Source organism: Stegostoma tigrinum, chromosome 8 (genome assembly GCF_030684315.1).
Source record: "Stegostoma tigrinum isolate sSteTig4 chromosome 8, sSteTig4.hap1, whole genome shotgun sequence".
NCBI lineage: Eukaryota > Metazoa > Chordata > Chondrichthyes > Orectolobiformes > Stegostomatidae > Stegostoma > Stegostoma tigrinum.
In genome coordinates this window covers 100790998-100817836 of record NC_081361.1, presented here as the reverse complement: position 1 = coordinate 100817836, position 26839 = coordinate 100790998, and the positions used below count along the sequence as shown (strand labels likewise).

The 26839-nt window shown below is 41.5% G+C and overlaps 1 protein-coding gene across 1 annotated transcript in view; it reads left to right on the top strand.

Annotated features, from left to right (window-relative positions):
- Positions 1 to 26839, top strand: part of msh4 (mutS homolog 4) — a 115619-nt gene that overhangs the window by 84103 nt on the left and 4677 nt on the right. The window contains exons 11-19 of the mRNA XM_059647700.1: positions 3693 to 3757; positions 4672 to 4841; positions 7310 to 7446; positions 8677 to 8780; positions 9517 to 9641; positions 12237 to 12437; positions 17714 to 17832; positions 18794 to 18922; positions 20531 to 20705. Coding sequence (XP_059503683.1) covers positions 3693 to 3757; positions 4672 to 4841; positions 7310 to 7446; positions 8677 to 8780; positions 9517 to 9641; positions 12237 to 12437; positions 17714 to 17832; positions 18794 to 18922; positions 20531 to 20705 — 1225 coding nt within the window. The remainder of the gene's footprint in view (positions 1 to 3692; positions 3758 to 4671; positions 4842 to 7309; positions 7447 to 8676; positions 8781 to 9516; positions 9642 to 12236; positions 12438 to 17713; positions 17833 to 18793; positions 18923 to 20530; positions 20706 to 26839) is intronic.

Sequence of the window (26839 nt, the reverse complement as noted above, 5' to 3'; positions counted from 1 at the left end):
GGAAGAGGTAACAAGCATTGTAACGTTTCGTGCAGTTTTGAGAGGAGTGGGGAGTGGAGGAAGAATAGACCATGGTGTCCCAGAGGCAACAGTCCCTGCAGAATGCTGACAAGGGGGAGGAGAAGAATGTGTCTGCTGGTAGCATGTCGCTGGAGAAAATGGTGGCTTTTGAATTTTTGGATGATGTGGAAAATGGGGATCAGGAGGACCCTATTATGAGAGGAAACAGAACTGGTGAAGTCTGAAGTGTTGGAAACGAGTTGCACATGGCTAAGTTTCCTGCCAATCACAGTAGCAGGGAATTTTTCGTTGAGAAGCTAGGTAAACATCTTTGCGGCCTCTCTGCAGAAGGTGACATCTCAGAACAGTATAGTGGGTTTGTAACGGATATTGGTGGCCAGCCTGTCCCCACCATAGAAACAGATGTAGAGGAAGGGACTGGAGGAGTAAGAGATGGACCGGGTGCAGGTGAAAGCAGGATGGAAATTGGAGGCAAAATTGATACATTTTTCCAATTCCAAACGAGATGGAAGCAGAATCGATGATGTCGTCAATGTACAGAAGAAAAAGTTTTGGAGTGGGACTCAAATAGGATTTGAGCAAGGTATGTTCCATGCACCCTACAAAGAGACAGGCATAATTGGGGCCTGTGCAGGTACCCATGGTTACACTTTTGATTTGAAGAAAGTGAAATGAGTTAAAGGAAAAGTTGTTCAATGTTAGGACAGCTCGGGCAGGCAGAGTGTAAATAGGTTGTTGTTGGACAAGGGAATCAGAGATTTTAGGGTAAATGGAATGTGGAATTAAAAAGTAGATCAATCATAGATAACAAGGTGTGGAGTTGGGTGAACACAGCAGGCCAAGCAGCATCTTAGGAGCAGGAAAGCTGACATTTCGGGTCTAGACCCTTCATCATGGCTGGGCCAAGTTTAGCGGCCAAGTGGTCTTATGCTCCTATTTTACATAGAACATAGAACAGTACAGGCCCTTCGGCCCACGATGCCGTGCTGACCTATTATCCTACTAAGATCAAACTACTCTGCATACCCTACATTTTACTATCGTCCTTGTGCCTATCCAAGAGTCACTTAAAAGTCTCTAAAGTATCTGATTCCACTACCACTGCCAGCAGCGCATTCCACATGCCCACCATTTTGTCTGTTTATGCGTATGTTCCCCAGGGCCAGGACATTGCCTGTGTCCTAACCGCAAGGAGCCCTATCAAATGGTTCCTGTGACTTCTCGTGCCCTGGATGTACAGGTTCAGAAGCGAGCAGCTACTTTCTCATTAGCGTAGCTAACTGGAGCACGTTTTCTGCATGAAGCCTATTTTTCTCCTCTTGTCCATCCAACTCACTAATCAGTCACAAAACTTTCCTTTTATGACCATCCTGCGTCTCGTGGTCAGGCTTTTCTTCTAGCACCACCATATAAGTGCACCACTTGTGCTGGCTGAGCATTATTCAATCACCGAAGTTGCCAAGAATTGGGAAAATTGAGCTGTGTGCCTAACCTACCCTATTTTGTGCATAGGCAAAAACTCAGATTATGCCAAGAATTATAGTCCTTGGTCTCTACTCATTAAAAAGTAAGTTTCTTTTTAATAGATTGTAAACAAATATCTTAAAAGGAAATGAAAGGTAGATTTCAATAAAAGCTAGTAGAGGAATATGATGTAACCCAACACTGCATTGGTTAGTGTTGACAAAGATCAGTTTTCTGAAACTTTTTAGAGGATGGATTAACTTTGGGAGATAAGGTGTGTTGACTTTCTAAAAAGCAGCATTGTTCTCGTTAGAATGTTGCAGATTGTTTTTAAGTATGTGGATTGTCCTTTGATAAGGTTCCACATGGTAGGCTATTGGAGAAAATACAGAGGCACGGGATTGAGGGAGACTTAGCAATTTGGATTAGAAACTGACTTTCTGTAAGAAGACAACGAGTGGTAGTTGATGGAAAATATTCAGCCTGGAGTCAGGTTCCTAGTGGTGTGCCTCAAGGATCTGTTTTGGGACCACTGCGGTTTGACATTTTTATAAATGATTTGGACGCAGGCATAGGTGGATGGCTTAGTAAGTTTGCAGATGACACTAAAGCTGGTGGAGTGGTGGACAGTGTGGAAGAATGTTGCAGGTTGCAGGGAGACTTGGATAAACTGCAGAATTGGGCGTAAAGGTGGCAAATGGAGTTTAATACGGATAAATATGAGGTGATTCACTTTGGGAGGAATAATAGGAAGGCAGAATACCGGGTCAATGGAAAGATTCTTGGTAGTGTAGATGTGCAGAGGGATCTTTGTGTCCACGTACATAGATCCCTGAAAGTTGCCACCTAGGTTGATAGTGCTGTTAGAAAGGCTTACGGTGTGTTAGGTTTTATTGGTAGAGGGATTGAGTTCCAGAGCTGTGATGTCATGCTGCAACTGTACAAAACGCCAGTGCGGCCTCATTTGGAATATTGCGTACAGTTCTGGTCGCCCCATTACAGGAAGGATGTGGAAGCATTGGAAAAGGTGCAGAGGAGATTTACCAGGATGTTGCCTGGTCTGGAGCACAGGCCCTATGAAGAAAGGCTGACGGACTTGGGTCTGTACTTATTGGAGAGAAGGAGGCTAAGAGGGGATTTAATAGAGACATACAAGATGATCAGAGGATTAGATAGGGTGGACAGTGAGAGTCTTTTTCCGAGCATGATGACTTCAGCTTGTATAAGGGGGCATAGCTACAAATTGAGGGGTGATAGATTTAAGACAGATGTCCGAGGCAGGTTCTTTACTCAGAGACTGGTAAGGGCGTGGAACGCCCTGCCTGCCAATGTAGTTAACTCAGCCACATTAGGGGCATTTAAACAGTCCTTGGATAAGCATATGAATAATGATGGGATAGTGTAGAGGAAGGGGCTTAGATTAGTTCACAGGTTGGTGCAAAATCGAGGGCCGAAGGGCCTGTTCTGCTCTATATTGTTCTGTGTTCTATGTCTCTTTTACTGTGGTGGAATCTGTTACAGCTGTCAAAATGTGAGTAGAGTTTTCAGAGCAGATTGTTGGATATAAATTGCCCAGAAACCACCTCAGAGATGGAAGCTATTGATAAAAAGATTTAATTTTCAGATTTTTAGATATAGGGTATCAAAACAGAGAAAAGCCTCAAAGAAGAGCGCTGTAATTTTAATAATGAATTAATAGTGTAGTGGATGTTTGCCCTCTACTGACCTCCCTCTTTTTTTAACATTGCGTCCTCCTTGCTTTTGAGTCTCCCACATAAGTAAGTTTTTTTTTCCATTTCTACTGTGTTGAATTCCTTCACTAATTTAAATGGAGTGAGATGGTGATTAGAGGAGTTTCCTTTCAAGATCAAAGAAAAATACCAAGATAGAGAAGCATTGGTTTTTGAATTAAGAGATAACAAAGTGCAGATGCTGGATTCAGAGACAATACAGTATAGAGCTGGAGAAACACAACAGGTCAGGCAGCATCAGGGGAGCAGGAAAGCTGATGTTTCAGATAAGGACCTTCTTCAGAAAATTAAGCAATCTTATCACAGGGACGTGATAGATATTGTGAATGAGGCAAGAAACAAATTTGATGTGTAAATTTTTCTCTTCGTAAAAATCAGCTGTTTCTTGGAAATAGGGAAGAACGATTTTACTAAAGTTTTTTTAACGTATTCACAATCATTGCTTGCGTTTCACAGGGAACTCTGAAAGCCTGCAAGACACCATTATTAAAGGCTTATTGCAGTTCATTGGAAGATAGCAGGTAAGCCAAGAGTAAATGAAGGGCTTTGTGCAGTAGTTATTTCATTAAAAACTGCCTGATCGAATTAGATTTAATTAGGTCAATGACTTAACCAGATTTATGAGTATCAAACTGATAATACTTAAACTGGGAAGAGAGTTTGTTTGTAGGAGGACTTGCAGGTGACAAAACTGAACTGCATTATCCACAGATTTCGTTCTGTGCAGTTAAACATTTTTTTTGACTGATTTAAAGGTACCGAAGGGGAATTTGCAGTGGGTGGGCGGGAGTGTAGTGACGGTGGTGGTGGTACTGGTGGGTGAAGGGCAAGGATGTCAGCCAATCAATATTATATTTTTTTGGCCAGCTCAGGCTGGTGGATACTCTTGCTTCTCTTGCTGTTGCAAATGCACTTCAACTAAAGGCAGTTACCTCATGGATCCAGCTTTTCTCACCCCCTGTAATATGTAGCATTTCTGGCACCCCGAGAATCTCAATTTACACATTTTCAAAATAAAGCATGACTTGAAATGGAACCATGCACTCTCCCAAATTATTTTAGTTGTTAACCTGTAACTGGCCTTTAGATATCAGCAGTTTATCTCAGTCTGAACTAGAACTTGCCGAATGGGAGACAGTTTTGATGGTGGTTCTCATTTCTTAATTTAATCCATAACCACTTCTGTACAAATTCCCCAGTCTCTCTGAAGCCTTGACAACTTGTGAGCCCAGAACTGAACACATTACTTCAGGTGGTTTCTGACCAATGATTTGTGTAGATGTAACATAACTTTTATGCTTTTCATATTTGGTTCCAAATTCAGAAAGTTCATTGAGGGTGCAGTATTGTTTTAAGCTTTCTTTGATTAAAGATTAATTTTTAAATATACATTTTGAATAATGATTTGCATTTGATTTTACATTGAAAATTACAGATTTAACCTTATTCTGGACCAAATCAAAACTGTCATTAATGATGATACCAGGTACATTAAAGGCTGTTTGAATATGAGGACACAGAAATGCTATGCTGTCAGACCAAATATTAACGAGTTCCTTGATATTGCTCGGCGAACATACACAGAGATTGTTGATGATGTAGCAGGTATTGCTTCCATATTTTGATAATGCTGTGCCTGACAAGTGAAGGTGAAACTGTTCATAAACAAATTTAAATTTTTAAACTGGGTAGGATTTGCATGTTAAAATTGTAATGCTATAAATTCAGGCAAATACATTTCTGCTGATTGTATTTGCATAATTACAAACAGTATATTTTCCATGAAACAGATGCTGCAGTAGGGAAAAGTAATACAATATTTCTTCATTTTTCCGTTTGAAGTACCTTATATATGCAAGTAATCATTGATCTCATGTAAAAGTCAATCGCAGACCTTTGGCCATAAAAATCTAAAATCTTTCTATTTACCATCTGCTTGCTGCTGAAGTCAAACATGTCCTGATGTTTTTATATTTACTCATGGGATATGGGCATTGCTGGGAAGGGCTTACAGAGGTGCAAAACCTACATATTCATTCATAGATGGCTGTTCAATTCTTCATGTTGGGAGAATTGTAAACGTGCTTCTTAATTACCTTTTAGGGTGGTGTTGGCAAGATCAGTCTCCAATCTGGCATCAATACCATAGTAAGATGATTAGAAAGGGTGGGTTCAACGTTCTGAAAATGGTACTTGAGTAAAAGTCAGCCCCTACTTTTTGGCTGGAATGTTAGTCTCAGAAGCTCGACATTTACCGTGAGGATATATGGTATGTAGAGCGGTAGACTGATGTAGTTAATTTTGTGGTCAGTGTCGAACAAAGGCAACTCACAAGCATCTACAAGTCTGTGGTATGTATTTACCTTTTACCAATGACAGTTTAAGTCTGGAGTAAAGCCAGAATGATCTCCAGGAGTCAGGGAGTAGTGACAGCATCAAGCTCAGCATTCGGTAACACTGAAGGATTCTCACACACAGCAAACAAGGACATGCAAAAGACTGAATCTATCACTCTTCACTTAATTTTGATAGACATTAAGTCTGTATCTTCACAATGATTTTGATTATATCATGATAGAAGCTAAAAATTTGTAAATAAACTTCATCAAAATTAATTTATAATTCGACATTTTATGTACCTTTTAATCATATTGGGGAAATTTGACATCAGCTTTCAAGATCAGTGATGTGTTTAATGGTTATTAGTGCACATTTAGACTTCAGCCAACTAGATGTAACCTTTTGAAGAATTTTTACAGCAATCTAATAAATAAAGTGGAGGTTTCATGGGTTCACTGATTGCTTAGGGATTACGCTCTAAGCGGACTTCAACATTGCAACCTCTGCTGTAGTGTTGAGTTAAAGAGAGCATGTTCTAGATTCTCATGGGATGAGACCAGGGGTGGGGAAATTTTAAAACTGGTGAATTCCATGTTTAGGCCATCAGGTTGTGGGCTCCCGAGGCGGATTATGAGGTGTTGGACTTCCAGTTTGTGGGTGGTGTCATTGTGACACTGGAAGAGGCCAACACTGGAGGAGGCCCAGGATGGATATGTCACCCAGGGAGTGGGAGGTGGAGTTAAAATGGTTGGCAATCAGAAGATGTTGTCATTTGCCATGATGCTGGACGAAACGGTCTCCAAGTCTACGCATGGCCCCTCTAAGGTAATCATTATTGCTTAGTTGAATACCAGAGATTTCAAAATGTCTATGCTTGTCTTACAAAATTCCTGTGTTCTGTGCTAAATCAGATGAGGTTGAAATAAATTATGTAAAAGAACACTGAAATTGCAGCACGGAAACAAGCCAGACCTGAAACATCACCTTTCCTGTTCCTCTGTTGCTACCTTACCTGCTGTGTTCCACCCCCTCCACAGTGTATTTACTGTGACTCCAGCACTGCAGTTCTCATTTTGCCCCACAGGTTTGTGCTTGTGTTTAAGGTCCTCAGCACTGTCACATTACATCCAGACCTATCAGCATATCCTGGGGTAATAGGTACTGCAGGTGCTGGAGAATCCAAGATAACAAGGCGTGGAGCTGGATGAAGACAGCAGGCCAAGCAGCATCTTAGCAGCAGGAAAGCTGATGTTTCAGGCCTAGTGTTCATCCAGCTCCACACCTTGTTACCATCAGCATATCCTGTTTCTTTCTCCCTCATGTGCTTATTTAACTTCCCTTTAAATATGTCTTTGCTACTCGCACCCATCACTTAAAGAAAAAGATTGCTGCATGTGGGACGTTGCTACATGTAACGGGAGTTGCTGTCCAAATATTGGTCACCATGTTATCTGCATTATATCCCACTACTGCATAAAAGCACTTCATTAGCCATAGAACTTTGGAACACCTTGAGGTGTTCCTTTTAAAAAGATTCTTCCTTTGGTGCTTTCTTTCTGTCTGCTAGTCCATTCAGTATATTCTCTCCACTGGATTAAAACATCGCAGATCAAATCATAATTGACATCTCTGAACATTTCACCATCTTCTTTCGACAAGAGATGCTTCTATAATCAATTTTATGTTAAGCTGAAGGCATCCTTTTTGTCACTTTTTCATTTTGAACTGAGTAGGAATGATATCACAGCTGGGAGAAAAGTATAACCTGCCTCTGAAAACCAGCTTCAGTACTGCCCGAGGATTCTTCATTCAGCTGAATTTTGAGGGAGCTTCATTCTCTAATGGGCAGTTGCCATCTGAGTTTATGAAGGTGCGTTAATCAATTCAACTTCTGTTATAGATGATACTGTTTTGTAACACATCATTAAATTCCAAAAGGTCCTAACTATGATGATGAATATCTCGCTGATGATGAACATTTTGGGGATGGCAACCCTTATAGTTGAAAAATGTGGCTGTACTTCTGTTTTCACCAAGAATAACCTGCATTTCTATGGTGCCTTTAATGTAGTAAGACTTCCTCAAGTGCATTGCAGTGTGATATCAAACAACATTTGACATAAGGTCACCTGAGGTGTTAAGAGATATGACCAAAAACTTGGTCAAAGATATATGTTACAAAGAACCCCTTAAAAAAGTGATAGCACTCTCATTTTGAGTCAGATGATTGTGGGTTTAAACTCAAATCCAGAGATTCCAGCCAAAGTATGGCTGATATTCCAGTCCAGCATTGAGAGAAAGCTGCAGTACAAAGTGTAATACTGAGGGAGTGCTTCGCTGTTGGATGAGCAGTGTGATGGAGAACTGTCGGCTTTTAGATGAGATGTGAGGGACCTCAGGACAAATGGCACATCCATTTGGCACTTCTGGCAGAAGTTGCTTGCAAATGTTTCAGCCTTGTCTTTTTGCATGGATATGCTGGGCTCCCCCATCATTGAGGATGTTGTTTAATTGTCCAACATCATTCATATCTGGATGTGGCAGGATTGCTGAGCTTAGACCTGATCCCTTGGTTGTAGGACTGCTTTTGTTAACAATTGAATGGTGTTTCTGTTGCTTGTCGTTTCAACAAGTTGATACTTCATTTTTAGGTATGTCAGGTTTTATTCCTAGGGTGCTTCCTGCATTCTTCATTGAACCAAAGTTGATATTCTGGCCGTAAGGTTACAGAGTGGTGTTTACAATTTTTTTTGATAGTGAGTGGTTTAGGATGGATGTGATATATGCTGTATATTTCTTACTTTTATCTACTATCTTTTCTCCCTATTAGAAAGCATCCCCAGTATATTAGTAATTTTGTACTAAGCCACGTGAACTTTGTAGATAAAGTTAAATGAAAACATGATCACAATGATGCACTTTCACCTTGTATAGCTCCACATCACGTATATTGAGCAGGTTGAGTTTAGATACTTGACACTGCCAAGTGCCTTTAGCAATTTGCTTGCATCCTGTATAGATTACAAAATGGGCATCCTGGTTTGACATGTTCAGAGTCCTGCAGAAAAGCTTCTATTATAAGTTATGAATTCCTTTCTAGGTCACCGTAACGAAGAACACTTACAACTTCACGACCGCTGACTTAATTAAAATGAATGAGCGGTGTCAAGAGTCTTTGCGGGAGATTTACCATATGACCTATCTGTAAGGAGATTAACAATATTCATAATGCAATGTTTGTTCTTTCAAGAAATCTGGAATGTTCTCATAACAGGTGTCATTAAGCCAAAATGAAATGAGTTGAAAATGAAATGCAGTGAATGGAAGTCTGTTGTAGCTCAGTGGGAAGTGCTGTTGCCACTATATCAGAATGGAGTAAGTCTTGCTCTATAGGTTTGGGTAGAAAATCCATGCTGAAATTGTCGCACTCAGGGCATGCTGCATTTCTTTCAGATGAGATGCTAAACTAAACCCTTGCCTACCTCACATTTGGGTGTAAAGGATCCCACATCTCTCTTTCAAAGGAGTGTATGGGAATTCTCTCTGGTGTCCTGGTCAATGTTTATCCTTCTGCTAAAATATGTTGCTTAATTGTAATTGCATTCCTAATGGTTGAACCTTGCTGTGTGTAAATTGGCTACCAAGTTTCCTCTGCTACTTCAAAGTAATTCACCAGCTGTAAAGTCCTTTGAGACTTACTAAGACATTAAATGCAAGTCTTTCTTTTAATGCATTTCACAATGCCAGACTCAAATGCATTATTCTTCATTGAATTGCTCATCTGGTACTTGTCTACAATTTAAATTAACCTAGTTGACTTAAATTAGCATCAGTATAACACTTAATAGGATGGTTTCTGTTGCTCATTTGTCATGAAGCACTAATTAGGAATATTTTGTTTTGCTAATGACTTGAAGTGCATTTTTTTCCCTTTCTCCAGGGTAGTTTGCAAACTCCTGAGTGACATCTACAGACATATCCATTGTTTGTACAAGCTGTCAGATGCAGTCTCCATGTTGGACATGTTGCTGTCCTTCGCGCACACCTGCACTCTTTCAGACTATGGCAAGGGTTTTTTTTCCTGTTAATCTTTGTGTTACGAGTAGCAAAGTTTAAAATAAATGTCTGAGAAAGAAACTAAGTGTAATTAATCATTGCACAGATGAGAAGTTTTACACAAATCGAACTGTAAATCATAATCTAGCAATTAACTACACTGTAAGATTTTCAGTTATGTTTTTAAGAAGTTATGATTCAGTAAAACTAGACAGTGCTATGGTTGGTTCATTAATTTGCAGACATTTTATTACCCTGCAGGGTAACATAATAAGTGCAGCCTCCAATGAAGTACTGTTGTGTTTTCCCGCCTGTTATTTAAACTCTGGGGCCCTCAGGGTAATGAAACGTCTGTGAATTAATGAACCTGCTCAGTAAACAAACCAACCACAGCATCCACTCTACTCAAATCTACAAATCTACTCAAGAACCTTGAAACTGAACAGTCTTTCTCAGTAAAGACAAGGTTGAAAAGTGATCTAATAAGGTCTAATAGTAAAAATTACAAAGTAGTTGGATAAGATAGATGCAGAGAACGAATATTCATATTCATGGGTAATTAAAACTAGGGGCCATATGTATATGATAGTCACTAATAAATCCAATAAGAAATTCAGGAGACATTTTGTCTCGGAGTGGGGAGAATGTGGAGCTCTCTTGATGGAATGGTTGTAGTGGACGGCATTGATGCACTTTTGGGGAGGCTAATAAGCAAGTGACCGAGAAAGGAATATGAATTACAGTGATAGAGTGAAGAGAAGAAGGATGAGGCATGGATAATATTTCTACAGTGCAGTGCAACAAATAGTTGGAAGTTAGGAGCAGTAGTGAAGAGGTTAAGGAAAACAAGGAGGGCAAGGAAAATTGGGAAGGTCAGGATGCCGAGGTCACTTTGCTGACTTGATTCAAATGCATAGGTCTACATTCTGTGTAGTTTGCTGTCCTGCCTCCTGAATGCATTAGCTCATGCATTTCAGGAACCTTCTGGCACCTGATCAAAATGACCATTTTTAATGTATAAGCCCATATTAAGAACTGAACAAGCTATTAAACTGCAGTTGCACAACACAGTAGAGTCTTAACTTGTATCTTTGACATTCACCCATGTATTCCTTTATTCGTTCATGGGATGAGGGCATCGCTAACTTGGTAGAATTTATTGTCCGTCCCTAATTGTCCAGAGGGCAGTTAAGAGCCAACCACATTGTTCTGGGTCTGCAGTCACATAGACCAGACCAAGTAAGGATGGCTGTTTCCTTTGCTGAAGGACATTAGTGAACCAGATATGTTTTTCTAACAATTAACAGTGGATTCACGGTCATCACTAAATTGTTAATTCGAGATATTTATTGAATTCAGGTTCCACCATCTGCTGTGGAGGGATTTGAACCTGGGTCCCCAGAACATTATCTGGGTCTCTGGACTAATAGTCCAGCAATAATACCACTAGGCCATTGCATCCTCAATAATAATATTTCGTAAGGGCTGGATACATAATCAGGAGTGAAAAATGATTATTTACTGCCATAACCCTGATGAGACCAATTATAGGACTCCAACATTTGGCCTGAAAATGTAGGAGGAGGAGTTTACATTTAGGCTTTCACCATTCAAGTAGATTGTGATCCGTTGCTCAGCTCATTCACTTGCCTTGAACTTCTATTCCTTGATAATTGAGTGAATAATTCATTTTGGAGGTCTTCTAATCTGCACCAACAAGGTTACAAGTCTTTAGCTGTTTCAGTTCACTTCAGGACATAAAGAATGCATAAGTACACTCATTACAGCAGGGGCTTCGAACACCAACAGTGTCTTAGGTGGAATGCTATAGATTTTGGCAAGTCAATCTCTAGCCAAACTGTTCCAGTATAGAAGCAGCTCACAACAGAATGCCTGCCTGTCTACTCTACTCTAAGATATTTCTAAAAACTACTTCTTTAACCAACTTTTGGTCGCTATTTTAATAGCCCATTGTGTGGCTCAGTGCCACATTCAGTGAAGCTGTGCTCATGTGAAACATCTTGGAATGTTTTGTTATGTGAAATGTGCAATATAAATTCAAATTGTCCTTGAAAGATACAGTCTGACTGAAATCAGCTACTGCCTGTCAAGGAGATTTACCTAGATCCAGCTGATCTGCATGGATTTTTGCACTCCTGAAAGGGTGGAGGAAACTGATTCAGTGATAACTTTCAAAGGGGAGTTGGATAAATACTTAAAACAGAAACAATTGCAAGGCTTTGCAGAACGTGCAGGAGAAGTGACTGATTAAGACGTTCTTTCAAAGACCTGACACAGGCACAATGAGCCTTTGAGTCTATAATAACTAATGATTTTATGTACATTTGAATCCCTAATCTGAACTTTGCACCTTTCAGTCATTAGCAGTTGTGAAGGTAAAGAAGTATTGTTGCTGTTTGCTTGCAACATTCACCAGTAAAAAGCTCATGATTCTTCTGATTGGCCAGCGGAGAATGGAAAGAAATCCATGTGTTAGTCCAGGGTGTTGACTCAATATTATAGTGAACCACTGAGGAAATTCAGGCAGTTAACATTAAAATCCAACTACGTTTTCATGACTGATTGTTCTTCATTTTGGTCTAGTGCGTCCAGAGTTCACTGACACCTTGGCCGTTAAGCAGGGACGACATCCTATTCTTGAAAAGATATCGATGGAGAAACCTGTTGCTAATAACACGTACATCTCCGATGGGAACAACTTCATCATTGTCACTGGGCCTAACATGAGCGGAAAGTCCACCTACCTTAAACAGATTGCTCTGTGTCAAATTATAGCACAGATTGGTGAGTAGGATCACAGTAGAGGGAAATTGGATTTGACCAGAAGGTGCAAAATAGAACTGCAGTTGCGGCAGTGGTCAGACAGCATAGAACTGTGCGTGGGAAGTTTGGAGTGATGAGGCAGTGAATGTAGAGTGACGGAAAGGATAAACTGATTATCCATGTGGTATTGTCCGTTATAAGCACTGATCTGATCTGTTACTGCTTCACCATTAGTATCCTTGTTAATTTCTGGTTGAAACACTGTGGGAGCCCCCTCACTTTAAGGATTGCAATTTTTCAGCAAGAGCTTCTCCAGGTTGTTAGGAAATGAGTATTAGTTACATTGCAAAAACAAATAATAATAAACATTGTTTTCTAAAGACCTACATTTGAACATTCACGACTCTGGGTATATCTATGTATCAAGTTAAATTTAGTTTGTAAGAGCATTTTCACATGACCTCATATCTCAATGTTCCTTCACCGTCAGTTTATTCATTTTTAAACCTCAAAACCACTGTTAATAGTACTCTAAGTGACTTGGTGTCGAATTTTATTTCACCTCTTTCCCTCAGTGCAGGGTGCAAGAGGTGCTTTTTGCTTTCTTTTTGGTTCATGGTTTGTAAGACTACATTGTTCAGCTTTAGCTGAGCAGGAAGAGGAAGAGGAAGTCAGCACAGGACAAACTGAGGCACAGGATCGGAGATGCAGTACTTCACCCGTAACTGAACAGAGAAAAGGAAATCAGCAACAGGATAAACTGAGCCCCAGAATTGGATGGACAGCAGCAAGAGGGGAGAAAGCAAGGGGTTATATTAAGAAGAGAGTCCTAGTTTTAACATCAGGTGTCTGCTGATAGAGAAAGCAAATCAGACAATGACACCACAGGAAAGTGGTGTGTTGCTTGTTTCAGGATTTTAATAAGTGTATTTTTTTTGAAAGAAGGGATTAACTGAGAATAAAAACAAAAAATAAGTGGAAGTCATGGTCAGTATAATAAAGTTACACTAGTAAGCAAAGTAGGGTAAGTTAACATAGGGAACTAAGTTAAGAATATTCCTGCAGAAACAAAATTATTTATTTTTAAAGAAAGGAGTGACTAAGGGACTTAAAGAAAGTCATGGCAGCAGAGCTTACACTCGTGATATGCTCCGCCTGTGCCATGTGGTAAAGAATGGAAACTTCAGTTATGTGCAAGAGGTGTCCAGCTGCAGCTACTAGTTAACAGCATGTTGGAACTGGAGTTGCAGGTGAGTTTACTGTGAAGCATTCACAATGCTGAACAGGGATAACAAAGTGTGGAGCTGGGTGACACAGCAGGCCAAGCAGCGTCTTAGGAGCTTGTGCTGCTTGGCCTGCTGTGTTCATCCAGCTCCATACTTTGTTATCTCGGATTCTCCAGCATCTGCAGTTCCCATTATCTCTGACCACAATGCTAAACAGGTCTTGCTGGGCATGTGCGGTGAAGTGGTCACTCTGCAGGTGAAGACGGAGCAGGCAGAAAGGGCATGGGTGACCGTCTGGCAGAGTAGAAGAAGGCAGGTGCCCCCTGTGGCAATAGATACATATATTGTTTTAGATATTAAATAAAAACCGAAAGAACTGCACATGTTGTAAATCCAGAACAAAAACAAAGTTGCTGGCAAAGCCCAGCAGGTCTGGCAGCATAAAAACAGTGTTAACGTTTCGGGTCTGGTGACCCTTCCTTAGACCCCAAAACATTAACTCTGTTTTTTCCCTTCACAGATGCTGCCAGACCAGCTCTGCTTTTCCAGCGACTTTGTTTTTGTTCTTGCTTTAGATATTGTTGGGGAAGATGACTGTGCAGGGAAAAGCAGTGGGAACCAACTACATGGCACCATGGTGGGTCTGCTGCACAAGAAGGGAGGAGGAAGAATAGCAGGGCTGTAGATGTAAGGGAGTCAATGTAAGGGGAATATACAGACATGTCTGTGGCTGCAAAAGAGAATCCATAATGGCATGTTGCCTTTATTAACTGAGGCATAATGTTTAACAGCAGGGAGGTCATGCTGAAATTCTATAAAACATTGGTTGGGTCACAGCAAATATACTGTGTGCAGTTCTGGAATCCACATTATAGGAGGGATGTTATTGCACTGGAGAAGGTGAAGAGGAAGTTTACCAGGATGTTGCCTTGGCTAGAGAGTTTTGGTTATGAAGGGAGATTGGACCGATGAACGTTGTTTTCCTTGTAGCAGAGGAAACTGAGAGGGAACATGATCTCCCCACTCCTGGCCTCATCTCATAACCAAACCTCCCTCTCATCCCTGCCTCTTCGACCTGACACAATCTGTCTGTCTTCTCTCCCACCTATCCATACTGACCAATCTCCACCATTGCCTACCTGCACTCACCTATCACCATCCCACCTACCTTCCCCAGCCCCACCCCCTCCTCTCTCTGTTTGTTTCAGAGCTTCCCTCTCTCCCATTTCTGAAGAAGGGTCCCAACCCGAAACATCAACTTTCCTGCTCCTCTGATGCTGCCTTGCCTGCTGTATTCCTCTAGCTCCACACTGTGTTATCTCTGACTCCAGCAACAGCAGTTCTTACCATCCCTTTATAAATGCAAGTTGTTTCAGCTGGACCAAGAATTAGCATTATTATTTACATTACCAAGAACTGCATGTGTGGTCATTAGGGGATATTGTCGAAACTATCATGTTTTTCTTTATTTTTTACATTTTTGTTGGAACTGTGAGCTAAAGTTGAGAATTGAACTTTGAACTGCAGCTTGTTTAAAAAAGAAACAGAACAAACAATCTATATTTGCAAATGGGAACTGGCCTGGCAAGGTAATTATGGTTAATTATTGTTCTAAGAACACTGCAGTCATTTCAGCACTAGGATGGGTTATGTCAGTGACTAGCAGTTGGTTGGATAACTGTGTTGGTCGATCAAGTGGAGGCCAATGCTGGCCAGCCAACCACAGATAATGATGAAAAAGAAAGAGAAACAACAGATTGGATTGGTTTTGACTGGAATTTTGAGTGGAGTGCTTTGTACTCAGAAGCTGCCGGTCTATAAATTTTTTTTTTCAGTTTTACTGTCTCTAATTTTATATCCAGTTAAAAAAATTTTGAACGTTCCGAGGAAAGAATCCCAGTTTATAAGTGTTATGATACTGTGGCTTAATTTGTATATTTTACCCTGGGCTTTTTTAAAGAGAGGTTTTACGGCAGATGTAGCGAGTAGTCCACCAGAGCTACGAGAGTAAACTGCTTTAGAAGTCTTGGTTTTTTTTTAAGTTGGAACGACAGAAGCAGCCTGAATGAGCTCCTACAGAAGCAGGATTTTTAGTTTTAGAGATAATGGGAACTGCAGGTGCTGGAGAGCTTTCAGCAGCTGCTGTTGGGGTATTGAATAAGTGGAAGCTTTATTTTCCCCTCTCTTTACAGTAACAGCCAAAAGCTAGGGATTCTCCCTCTGCTGTGGGAGTTGCCCGTGAGACAATCTGTTTTCTGAATTTGCCTTTTGTCAAGAGTGTGTTTGCAGGACGTTATTATACTGGAATGCTTAATTAATGGAGTTGTTATTCCAAATTCTTGTTTCTTTTGTTATATTGTACTATAGTGGATGAAAAAGTGTATTTTGCTTTAAATCCTGTAGTTTCACCAATCATATTTCATCTGGAACGCAACACCTTACATTTACCTCAAAAATAAGAAAATGTCAGGGTCTAGACTACTTTCTGAACATTTTCAGGGGTTTGCCCTGACCCATAACAATAAGGAATAAATGAACATTCCTCGGAGCCTGCTAAAGACTGTTAGCATTGACCAGTAAACTCAGAATTCAAGCAAGATGCAATCCCTTGTGTCTGGAATACAACACATTATTGAAGGATTCCATAAAGACCTGGCACTCATTGTTGAAACAGTTATCTAACTAGCCAGATATAATTCTTCTCGCTTTTAAAAAAATTTATCCGTTAACAGTGTCTGTCTGTCTGTCTATCCAGTGTGCAAGTGAGGTTCACAATCAGAGAAGATAGGATTTAAATCATGGACATGAATTAGATTTAGCTTTTGTCTACTAAAGTTAAAGGATTAATAATAACTTGTTAATTTCTGTTTAAGTTATAAACGTGTCTAATTTCTGTGATTCTTAAGAGTCTTATTAGGTAGAAATGAGCAGTTTTGTGGGGTCTTTAAATGATTTAGTTTCACTGTGTTGAGAATTTACCATGAACAACTCTGATTTGGTCTGGCTTGCTATCCCTGTCTCATAATTGTATATAAACTGGAATAACAGAGATCAAGTATATTAGAAGTATTAAACAGGGCTTGTTTACTAATGTGCAAGGTAATTTATTTTAACTTCATTTACATTGTCTGCCATACTGAGCACAGCAAAGTGTTAGTACTTATTTGAAGGAGGGGTCACACACTCAGATGTTGAAAGATTGACAGATTTAAATTCTTAACTGCAATAAGGGTGTTTTTTTTAACCGTTTTCTTCCTCACTTCCTCTCTTCAGTGTACGATCCTGTATATCAATTCATTCTTGATATAGGGACCAAATACCAACCAGTATGGGGTGAGAGAGTATCACTGTTAAACTTCTCCTGAACTCCAATCATCTCACCTTGCAATGGGTATGTTAGGACTTTTCATTAACAATAGGTTCCAAAAATAAACAAAGAAATTACACACAAATACTTAAATAAACAACTCATTCAAAAAGAGAAAGGTAAGGGGATGAACTGAAGAGGCCTTTAAAATACTGAAGAGACAAAATGGAGAGGAAAAACTGGTTAAAGATCTCACCTTTTTAAGAGTTAGGATTTTAAATCTGTTAAATTTCAATACCTAAAAACCAAAATAACTGCAGATGCTGTAAATCAGGGACAAGAACAGAAGTTACTGGAAAAGCTTAGCAGGTCTGGCAGCATTTGTGATGAAACACCAGAGTTAACGTTTCAGGTCTGGTGACCCTTAAATTTACATGTCCCCAGATAACTACATCTTAGTGATGCTAATGTTAAAACTAATTCATGGGGTTTAATGATGCAAGTCATAAAAAATATTCCCAGTTGTGGGAATACCAGGTGCCATTAATATGAGCGAAAGTTTGTGAGGAACATAGCCACCAGCATGGTCCGGCTGGGTTAAGTGGTGTGTTATTGATGTAAGTTCTATGTAATTTGCATAAAACTGAAAGAAGATTATAAGAAGCAATGAATTTTTTTAAAAAAACATAAATGCATTCTCGCTTTTTTGAATACGGAAAAATTGAAGACGAGTAACAAATAAGCATTCTTTTCTCCTGTACTAGGTTCCTTTGTTCCAGCTGAGTATGCTTCGTTTCGAATAGCTGATCAGATCTTTACCAGGATAGGCGTAGATGATGACATTGAAACAAACTCATCAACCTTTATGAAGGAGATGAAAGAGGTGTAAATACATTTTTAAATTTCCCTTTGGATCTTTTTGAATATGTTGCGTTTATGATAATTTATGTTTAATGGAGAAAGTATTTAGAGTCATCTAGAAACGTTGGTAGGGTATCATTAGTTACCATCATAATCTGGGGTCATATTGCAGTGCAGTACTGAGAAAATGCTGCAGTCAGAGGATATGCCTTGGGCGACCTCTTATGCTGACTATGCTGGTGATTAGAAGATTCAATAAGTATCTCTTCCTTTTCAGTCAGGGCACAGTCACCGGGCATAATTCACTGATAAATCTCTTGAGTGGCATAACAGGTCAACATAAAAGATCCTGTGATAGTATTTTGATATGTTGCCCCTATTGTACTGGCAATATTTATCCCTCACCCAACTTCACCAAAACAGATTATCTGGTCTTTACCACATTGCTGCTTGAGGGAGTTTGATGACCGTGCAGCTTAAGACATTGACTACACTTCAAAACTATTGCACCGGCTAAAATAGTGTTTTGAAATTTTGAGGTCCTGAATAATGCCAGGAAATGTAATTTGTTTTTTCTTATTGCAACAAAACAATACTATTTCAGAGTTTTGAAGTAATCTCATAATTTCCAGTATTATTATGTTTAGGGATAGTCAGCATGACTTTGTGCATGGGAAATTGTATCTCACAAACTTAATTTGAGTTTTTTGAGGATGTGACCAAGATGATAGATGAGGACAGAGCTGTAAACGCCATCTACCTGGAACTTAGCAAGGCCTTTGACAAGGTTCTGCATAGCAGACTAATTAGTAAAGTTAGATCATGTGGAATCCAGAGAGAGTTAGCCAATTGGATACAAAATTTGACCAGCTTACCTCCTCCTAACAAGTCCAAACTAAGGTGCAGTTAGAAACAATATGACGGTTTTGAAAGTTATGCTGATGATTATAAGATTCAGTATGCATCTCTTCTTTTTCTTACAGGTAACATACATCATGCATAATGCCACTGATAAATCTCTCATTATAATTGATGAATTGGGTAGAGGAACCAGTACGGAAGAAGGCATTGGGATCTGTCATGCAGTCTGTGAATTTCTGCTCAGTTTCAAGGTAAAGAGTTTGGTCATGTAGGTGTGAAGAAGTGGGATTTTTATAAGAATGGAACCAAAACGGAGTCATTACACATATTAGGAAAGAGTGAGAAGTCTGGGTCTTCTCTTCCTCACAATAAAGAAGACTGAGGGATATCCTGTCAGAGGTCCAGTATTATAAAGGTGTTTTCATGGGACAGAACTTTATGGCCCCCTGTACCAGTGGGTGGTTTTTGAAAATTCCATGTATTGATTTCCTACAAACCAGCCGTCCACAGTTTTACGTAAATGCATTTTCGCTTTTTTGAACACGGAAAAATTGTAAAGTTGTAAAATTGTACGAAAAAGTTGTGAAGAATAATGTGGATCAGCTGTTTTTGTCGCAGCTGAAAGGCTCAAATGGCCAATTACTGATTCAGTTTTCATTGCATGTAAGGTTTTGCCCAAAGGATAGATGTACAGAAAATGTTTCCACTTGAGTGGCAGTGCAGAATTATGCCCAATAAGTACAGAGAAGTCACCAATAAACCCAGCAGGGAATTGAGGAAAAACCATTGATACTCAAAGAATGCCTCGAAGTAAAACTCAATATTTCAATGAATAGTTGGGGTCATAGCATAGATAGCGTTAAGGGAGGCTGGGTAAACAAGTGAAGGAGACATGAATAGAGCGGTATACTGAAGTGAAATAAGGCAGTTCCGAGGAAGGGTCATCGGACCCGAAATGTTAATTCCTTTTTCTCCTGCACAGATGCTGCCAGACCTGCTGAGCTTTTCCAGCAACTTTGTTTTTGTTCCTGAAATAAGGCTTATATGGAATATAAGCATTGCATGGACTAGTTCAGCCATATGACCAGTAACTGTACTCTAAATACTGTGTAAACAACATTAGCCAAAATCACAGTAAGGGGTAAAGTAATAAAGGGCATTATAAAGTATTTCAGACCTTGTAAATACACATTCCAATTTGTACAGAGAGTGATCCCATAAATAGCAATATAATAATGAACCAGATAACCTATTTAACTGATCTTGGTTTGAGTGAATATTAGCCAGGCCAACCAGCGGTTAAATTCCCCTTCTCTTCTTTGAAATTATGTCATGGGACTGTTAACATTCGTCTGAAGACACCAGATGAAACCTCGAATTACTTTGCGCTTATAAAATGATTGTACCTCTGCCAGTGCACCATTCCTTCAACACTGGACCGACAATGTCACTCTAGATTATATATTCAGATCAGGAAGCTGCAACAACATTTTGACTCGTGGCTGTAGTACTCTACTCACAGCTTTGGTTGCCTCATGGCAATACTACAGAGCAGGAAATGCATTTCCCCCGACATGGCAGCTTTTTTGAAGTGCTTTCCTTGGATGTTTGGCATTATTTAGTTTTCTTTTATCGTCGGATGTAGGCATTGCTGGCATAACAAGCGTTTGTTGCTTATTTGTAATTGCCCTGAATCAAGTTGTTTCCTTGGCCATTTCTGAAAAGAGATGGGGAACTGGGGGGCACTTTGAACCCATATTCCCAGAGCATTAGCCTGATTTTCTGGATTACTATTCCAGTAACATTACCACAATGTCTCACCTCATTTGAAACATATTATTTGCTTTCTTTCCACTTAGGCATTCACATTATTTGCCACTCACTTCCTGGAAGTCTGCCAACTTGATGCTTTATATCCCAATGTAGAAAACAATCACTTTGAAGTTCAACATAATCGAAGCAGCACTGGAAACTGTAGTAAAATTGTCTACACGTACATCCTCTCCAAAGGTTATACTGAAGAGAAAAACTATGGTAAGCTATACTGCTGGATGTGGGAACTTTGGAACAGAAGTAGGCCATTTGGCCCCTTAAGCCCACTCTGCACTTCAATGGGATTTGAAAGCAAACTCTATTTGCTCCATACCCCTGACTGCCTTTAACCCATAAAAATCCACAGATCTCAATTTTGAAAATTTAATTTGACTCAGCGAAATCTTCTGCATCAGTTTCCCATGTGGTACATCAGCTGCCCCATCCTCATTCATATATGGTAACCTCCTTGAAACATTCTACTAGATTTGTGAGGCATGACCTCCCTCTGACAAAGCCATGCTGATGATCCTTAATCAACGTTTCCTTTTAGAGTCGAACCACAATACAGTATGGAAACAGGCCCTTTTGCCCAAACTAGTCCATGCTGACCATGGTGCCCACTCAGCCAGTTACAATTACCCATTTGGTCTATATCCCTCTAAACCCTTCCTATCCATGTACTGATCCTAATTTTTTTTTAGATGTTGCTATTACTCCTGCCTCAGCCCCTTTCTCTGGCAGCTCATTCATATATGCAACACTGTGTGAATAAGTTGCCCCTCAGGTCCTTCTTAAATCTTTCCCCTCTCACCTTAAACCTATGCCCTCTAGTATTCAATTCCCCAGCCCTGAGAAAAAGACTATTTGCATTCATCCTATCTATGCCCATCATAATTTTATACACCTCAATTCTCGAAGGAGTAAAGTTCTATCCTGGCCAACCTCTCTCTCAGTAGCTCAGTCCTACTAGTCCTGGCCACATTCTTGTAAGTCTTCTTTGCACACTTTCCAGTTTAACTGTGTATTTCCTATAACGGGTTGACCAAAACTGTATACAATATTCCAAATGCAGTCTCACCAATGACTTATACAACTGTAACATAACGTCCCAATTCCTATACTCAATGCCTCGACCAATGAAGGCCAGCATGCTAAATGCCTTCTCCACCACCCTGTCCACCTGTGACGCCACTTTTAACAAACTGTGTACTTATACTCCTAGGTCCCTCTGTTCCACAACACTCCTCAGGACCTTACCATTTACTGTATAAGTCCTACCTTAGTTTGACTTTCTGAAGCGTAACACCTCACACTTAACTGCATTGAATTGCATTTGCCAATGCTCAGGCCACTTCCCCATCTGATCAAGATCCCTGTATAATTTTTCATAACCTTCTTCACTATCAACAATATCTTCTAATATTGTATCATCCGCAAAATTACTAATCATGCCTTGTACAGTCACATCCAGATCATTTATGTAAACAACAAATAACAAACCTCCCAGCACCGACCTCTGTGGCACACCACTAGCCACAGGCCTCCATTCCAAGAAACAACCTTCAACCATTACCCTCTGCTTCGTGCCATCAAGCCAATTTTGAATCGAATTTTCTAGCGCTCCTTGGATCCAATGCAACCTAATTTTCCCGACAAGTCTGCCACGCGGGTGCTTGTCAAAGGCCTTACTAAAGTTCATATAGACAACACCCCCTGCCCTACCCTTATCCACCTTCTTGGTTATGTCTTCGAAAAACTTGAAAAGATTTGTCAGACATGACTTCCCATGCACAAATCCATGCTGGCTATCCCTGCTCAGACCTTGACTATCCAAATGTTGGTTGATCCTTTCCTGTCGTGTCTTCTCCAATAGCTTGCCTGCTACTGATGTCAGGCTCACTGGCCTGTCATTCCCTGACTTGTCTTTGTTACCATTTTTAAACAATGGAACAACATTTGTCACTCTGCAGTCTTCAGTAACTTCACCAATGGTTAAAGATGAAGCAAAATCTCTGCAAGGGCTTCTGCAATTTCTTTCCTAGCTTCCCCACAATTTCCGAGGATGGACTTGATCAGGCCCTGGGATTTATTCAGCTTAATGCACTTTAAGGCTGCAAACATCTCCACTCTGTCCATTAGGCACATTGGAAGGATTTACGGCTGACTGTCAATCTCTTTGGCCATGTTGTGGACCTTCTGTGGCCAACAAGTCTTGGTGTGGGGCTTGAATCCAGAGCTTTTGGCTCATAGGTCAGGACACTACCACCGTATTCTCACCCCTCAATTACTTATGAAATTCTTTATAGTCTAACAAATGTTGACATTACCCTCAATCTATACTCAACAGAATATGGGTTAGTCTATCTTAATGTGTACATAGCCTGTAATTTGCATTTATTAATGGATGGATGATCAAAGGCCTGTGTCTGTGTGATTTCCTGTTTTGCATGATTTCCTGATTTGTGTTTCACGTGGACAAGACTGAATGTTGGGAACAAGAAACAGGAAAACGCACTCTCTCGACATAAAACCTTGTTTCTCACCTGGTCAGTTGAGAATAAGTAATAATTGATGATCTTACTAGCAATGCACATTTTAGAAAATGAAGAACAGCACCAAAGAAAATGGCCCAAGGACTTCAGAATTCATATTTAAAACCTATATGATTGGAAGTGAGAAATAGAGAGGGAGCAGTGATCTTGTTAGGTTTATTATTGATTATATATCTCTAATTAGTAGGGAGGAAATAGAAGACAGCATTTGTAGGCCTGTTATGGAAACCAACAGGACAAGTAGGGTTGTGATAGTAGCTGATATAAATTGCCCTAAGGTAGGTTGGGACAAAGGTAGAGTGTGGGACATGGAATGTGAGAAATTCCTGCAATGTCTGTAAGAAAACTTTCTGAATCAGTACATTTCCAGTCCTACCAGTTAAGGGGCTGTGCTGGATCTTGTCCAAGAAAATGAGACAGGCCAAGTGGAGAACATCAGAATGAGGAAGCATTTGGGAAATAGCAATGGTTATAAAATTTAGTTTCAATATTAAATTGGAAAAGAATAAAAACCAGTCAATGACGAAGATCCCAGACTGGAAAATGGCAGATTTTGCGGGTCTAAAAGCTGAATTGCAGCAGGTTGATTGGAAATACATTTTGCTGGATGAAAAATGGGAGAATTGCAAAAGGGAATTGAATAGAGTGCAAGCTAGGTACATATCCATAAGAAATAAATACAGGGTATCCAAACTAGAGAACACAAGATGATTACGGATATTGATGAGAAAATAAGGAAGGAAATGGAGGCATAAGTTGTGTTTCGGAATAATAATTGTCATAGAAATCATGAAAAGTATCTCAAATGCAGGAGAGAGACTAAGGCTGGAATAAGGAAGGCTATGGTGAAGCATGTGGAAAGGATGGCAAAACAAGTAGTAAAATGTTTTCAAACCTATTAACAGCAGAAAATTTGTGAAGGATAGAGTGGGGCCCATTAGGAACAAGGAGGGTAAGCTTCTCCTTGAAGCAAAGGATATGGCAGAGTTACTGAATAAATATTTTGCTTCCGTCTTTACCAAGTTAGAAGATGGTAAAAATGGCCTAGTTGAAAACATGGGTGTTGAGCTACTGAACGTTGTAGTGATAGATAAAGAAGACGTGATTAAAAGGCTGGCAGCACTGCAGGTAGAGGAGAAAACATTCCCAGGAGGATGCAGAGATAATGGGAACTGCAGATGCTGGAGAATCCGAGATAACAAAGTGTGGAGCTGGATGGACACAGCAGGCCAAGCAGCATCTCAGGAGCACAAAAGCTGACGTTTTGGGCCTAGACCCTTCATCAGAGAGGGGGATGGGGAGAGGAAACTGGAATAAATAGGGAGAGAGGGGGAGGCGGACCGAAGATGGAGAGTAAAGAAGATAGGTGGAGAGAGTGTAGGTGGGGAGGTAGGGAGGGGATAGGTCAGTCCAGGGAAGACGGACAGGTCAAGGAGGTGGGATGAGGTTAGTAGGTAGCTGGGGGTGCGGCTTGGGGTGGGAGGAAGGGATGGGTGAGAGGAAGAACTGGTTAGGGAGGCAGAGACGGGTTGGACTGGTTTTGGGATGCAGTGGGTGGGGGGGAAGAGCTGGGCTGGTTGTGTGGTGCAGTGCGGGGAGGGGACGAACTGGGCTGGTTTAGGGATGCAGTAGGGGAAGGGGAGATTGTGAAACTGGTGAAGTCCACATTGATACCATATGGCTGCAGGGTTCCCAGGCGGAATATGAGTTGCTGTTCCTGCAACCTTCGGGTGGCGTCATTGTGGCAGTGCAGGAGGCCCATGATGGACATGTCATCAAGAGAATGGGAGGGGGAGTGGAAATGGTTTGCGACTGGGAGGTGCAGTTGTTTGTTGCGAACTGAGCGGAGGTGTTCTGCAAAGCGGTCCCCAAGCCTCCACTTGGTTTCCCCAATGTAGAGAAAGCCGCACCGGGTACAGTGGATGCAGTATACCACATTGGCAGATGTGCAGGTGAACCTCTGCTTAATGTGGAATGTCATCTTGGGGCCTGGGATGGGGGTGAGGGAGGAGGTGTGGGGACAAGTGTAGCATTTCCTGCGGTTGCAGGGGAAGGTGCCGGGTGTGGTGGGGTTGGAGGGCAGTGTGGAGCGAACAAGGGAGTCACGGAGAGAGTGGTCTCTCCGGAAAGCAGACAGGGGAGGGGATGGAAAAATGTATTGGGTGGTGGGGTCGGATTGTAAATGGCGGAAGTGTCGGAGGATAATGCGTTGTATCCGGAGGTTGGTGTGGTGGTGTGTGAGAACGAGGGGGATCCTCTTGGGGCGGTTGTGGCGGGGGCGGTGTGTGAGGGATGTGTCGCGGGAAATGCGGGAGACGCGGTCAAGGGCGTTCTCGATCACTGTGGGGGGAAAGTTGCGGTCCTTAAAGAACTTGGACATCTGGGATGTGCGGGAGTGGAATGTCTTATCGTGGGAGCAGATGCGGCGGAGGCGGAGGAATTGGGAATAGGGGATGGAATTTTTGCAGGAGGGTGGGTGGGAGGAGGTGTATTCTAGGTAGCTGTGGGAGTCGGTGGGCTTGAAATGGACATCAGTTACAAGCTGGTTGCCTGAAATGGAGACTGAGAGGTCCAGGAAGGTGAGGGATGTGCTGGAGATGGCCCAGGTGAACTGAAGGTTGGGGTGGAAGGTGTTGGTGAAGTAGATGAACTGTTCGAGCTCCTCTGGGGAGCAAGAGGCGGCGCCGATACAGTCATCAATGTACCAGAGGAAGAGGTGGGGTTTGGGGCCTGTGTAGGTGCGGAAGAGGGACTGTTCCACGTAACCTACAAAGAGGCAGGCATAGCTGGGGCCCATGCGGGTGCCCATGGCCACCCCCTTAGTCTGTAGGAAGTGGGAGGAGTCAAAAGAGAAGTTGTTGAGGGTGAGGACGAGTTCAGCTAGGCGGATGAGAGTGTCGGTGGAGGGGGCCTGGTCGGGCCTGCGGGACAGGAAGAAGCGGAGGGCCTTGAGGCCATCTCCATGCGGAATGCAGGTGTACAGGGACTGGACGTCCATGGTGAATATGAGGTGTTGGGGGCCAGGGAATTGGAAGTCCTGGAGGAGGTGGAGGGCGTGGGTGGTGTCACGGACGTAGGTGGGGAGTTCCTGGACCAAAGGGGAGAAAATGGAGCCAGGATAGGTGGAGATGAGTTCGGTGGGGCAGGAGCAGGCTGAGACGATGGGTCGACCAGGGCAGGCAGGTTTGTGGATTTTGGGAAGGAGATAGAAACGGGCCGTGCGGGGTTGGGGAACAATGAGGTTGGAGGCTGTGGGTGGGAGGTCCCCTGAGGTGATGAGGTCGTGAATGGTGTTGGAGATGATGGTTTGGTGCTCGGGTGTGGGGTCATGATCGAGGAGGCGGTAGGAGGTGGTGTCGGAGAGTTGGCGTCTGGCCTCGGCGATGTAGAGGTCAGTGCGCCATACTACCACTGCGCCACCCTTGTCTGCGGGTTTGATGGTGAGGTTGGGGTTGGAGCGGAGGGCTGCCCGTTCTGCGGGGGAGAGGTTGGAGTAGGATGCATCCAGGTTGATGAGAGGGTTAAAGGAGCAATTGCAGAGCCATTGACAGAAATTTTCCAGGTCTCTCTGAACTCAGAATTAGTTCCGAGACTGAAGGATTACAAATGTGACACCATTGTTTCAGAAAGGGATAAAGGATAACCCAGGAAACTACACGCTTGTCAGCTTGACATCAATCGTGGAGAAACTGATGGAGGCCATAATACAGGGCAAGGTAAATATACAATTAGAGGAAAAATAAGTTAACATTAGACAGTCAACATAGTTCAAAATTATGAATGATGTTGACAGGGTAAAGA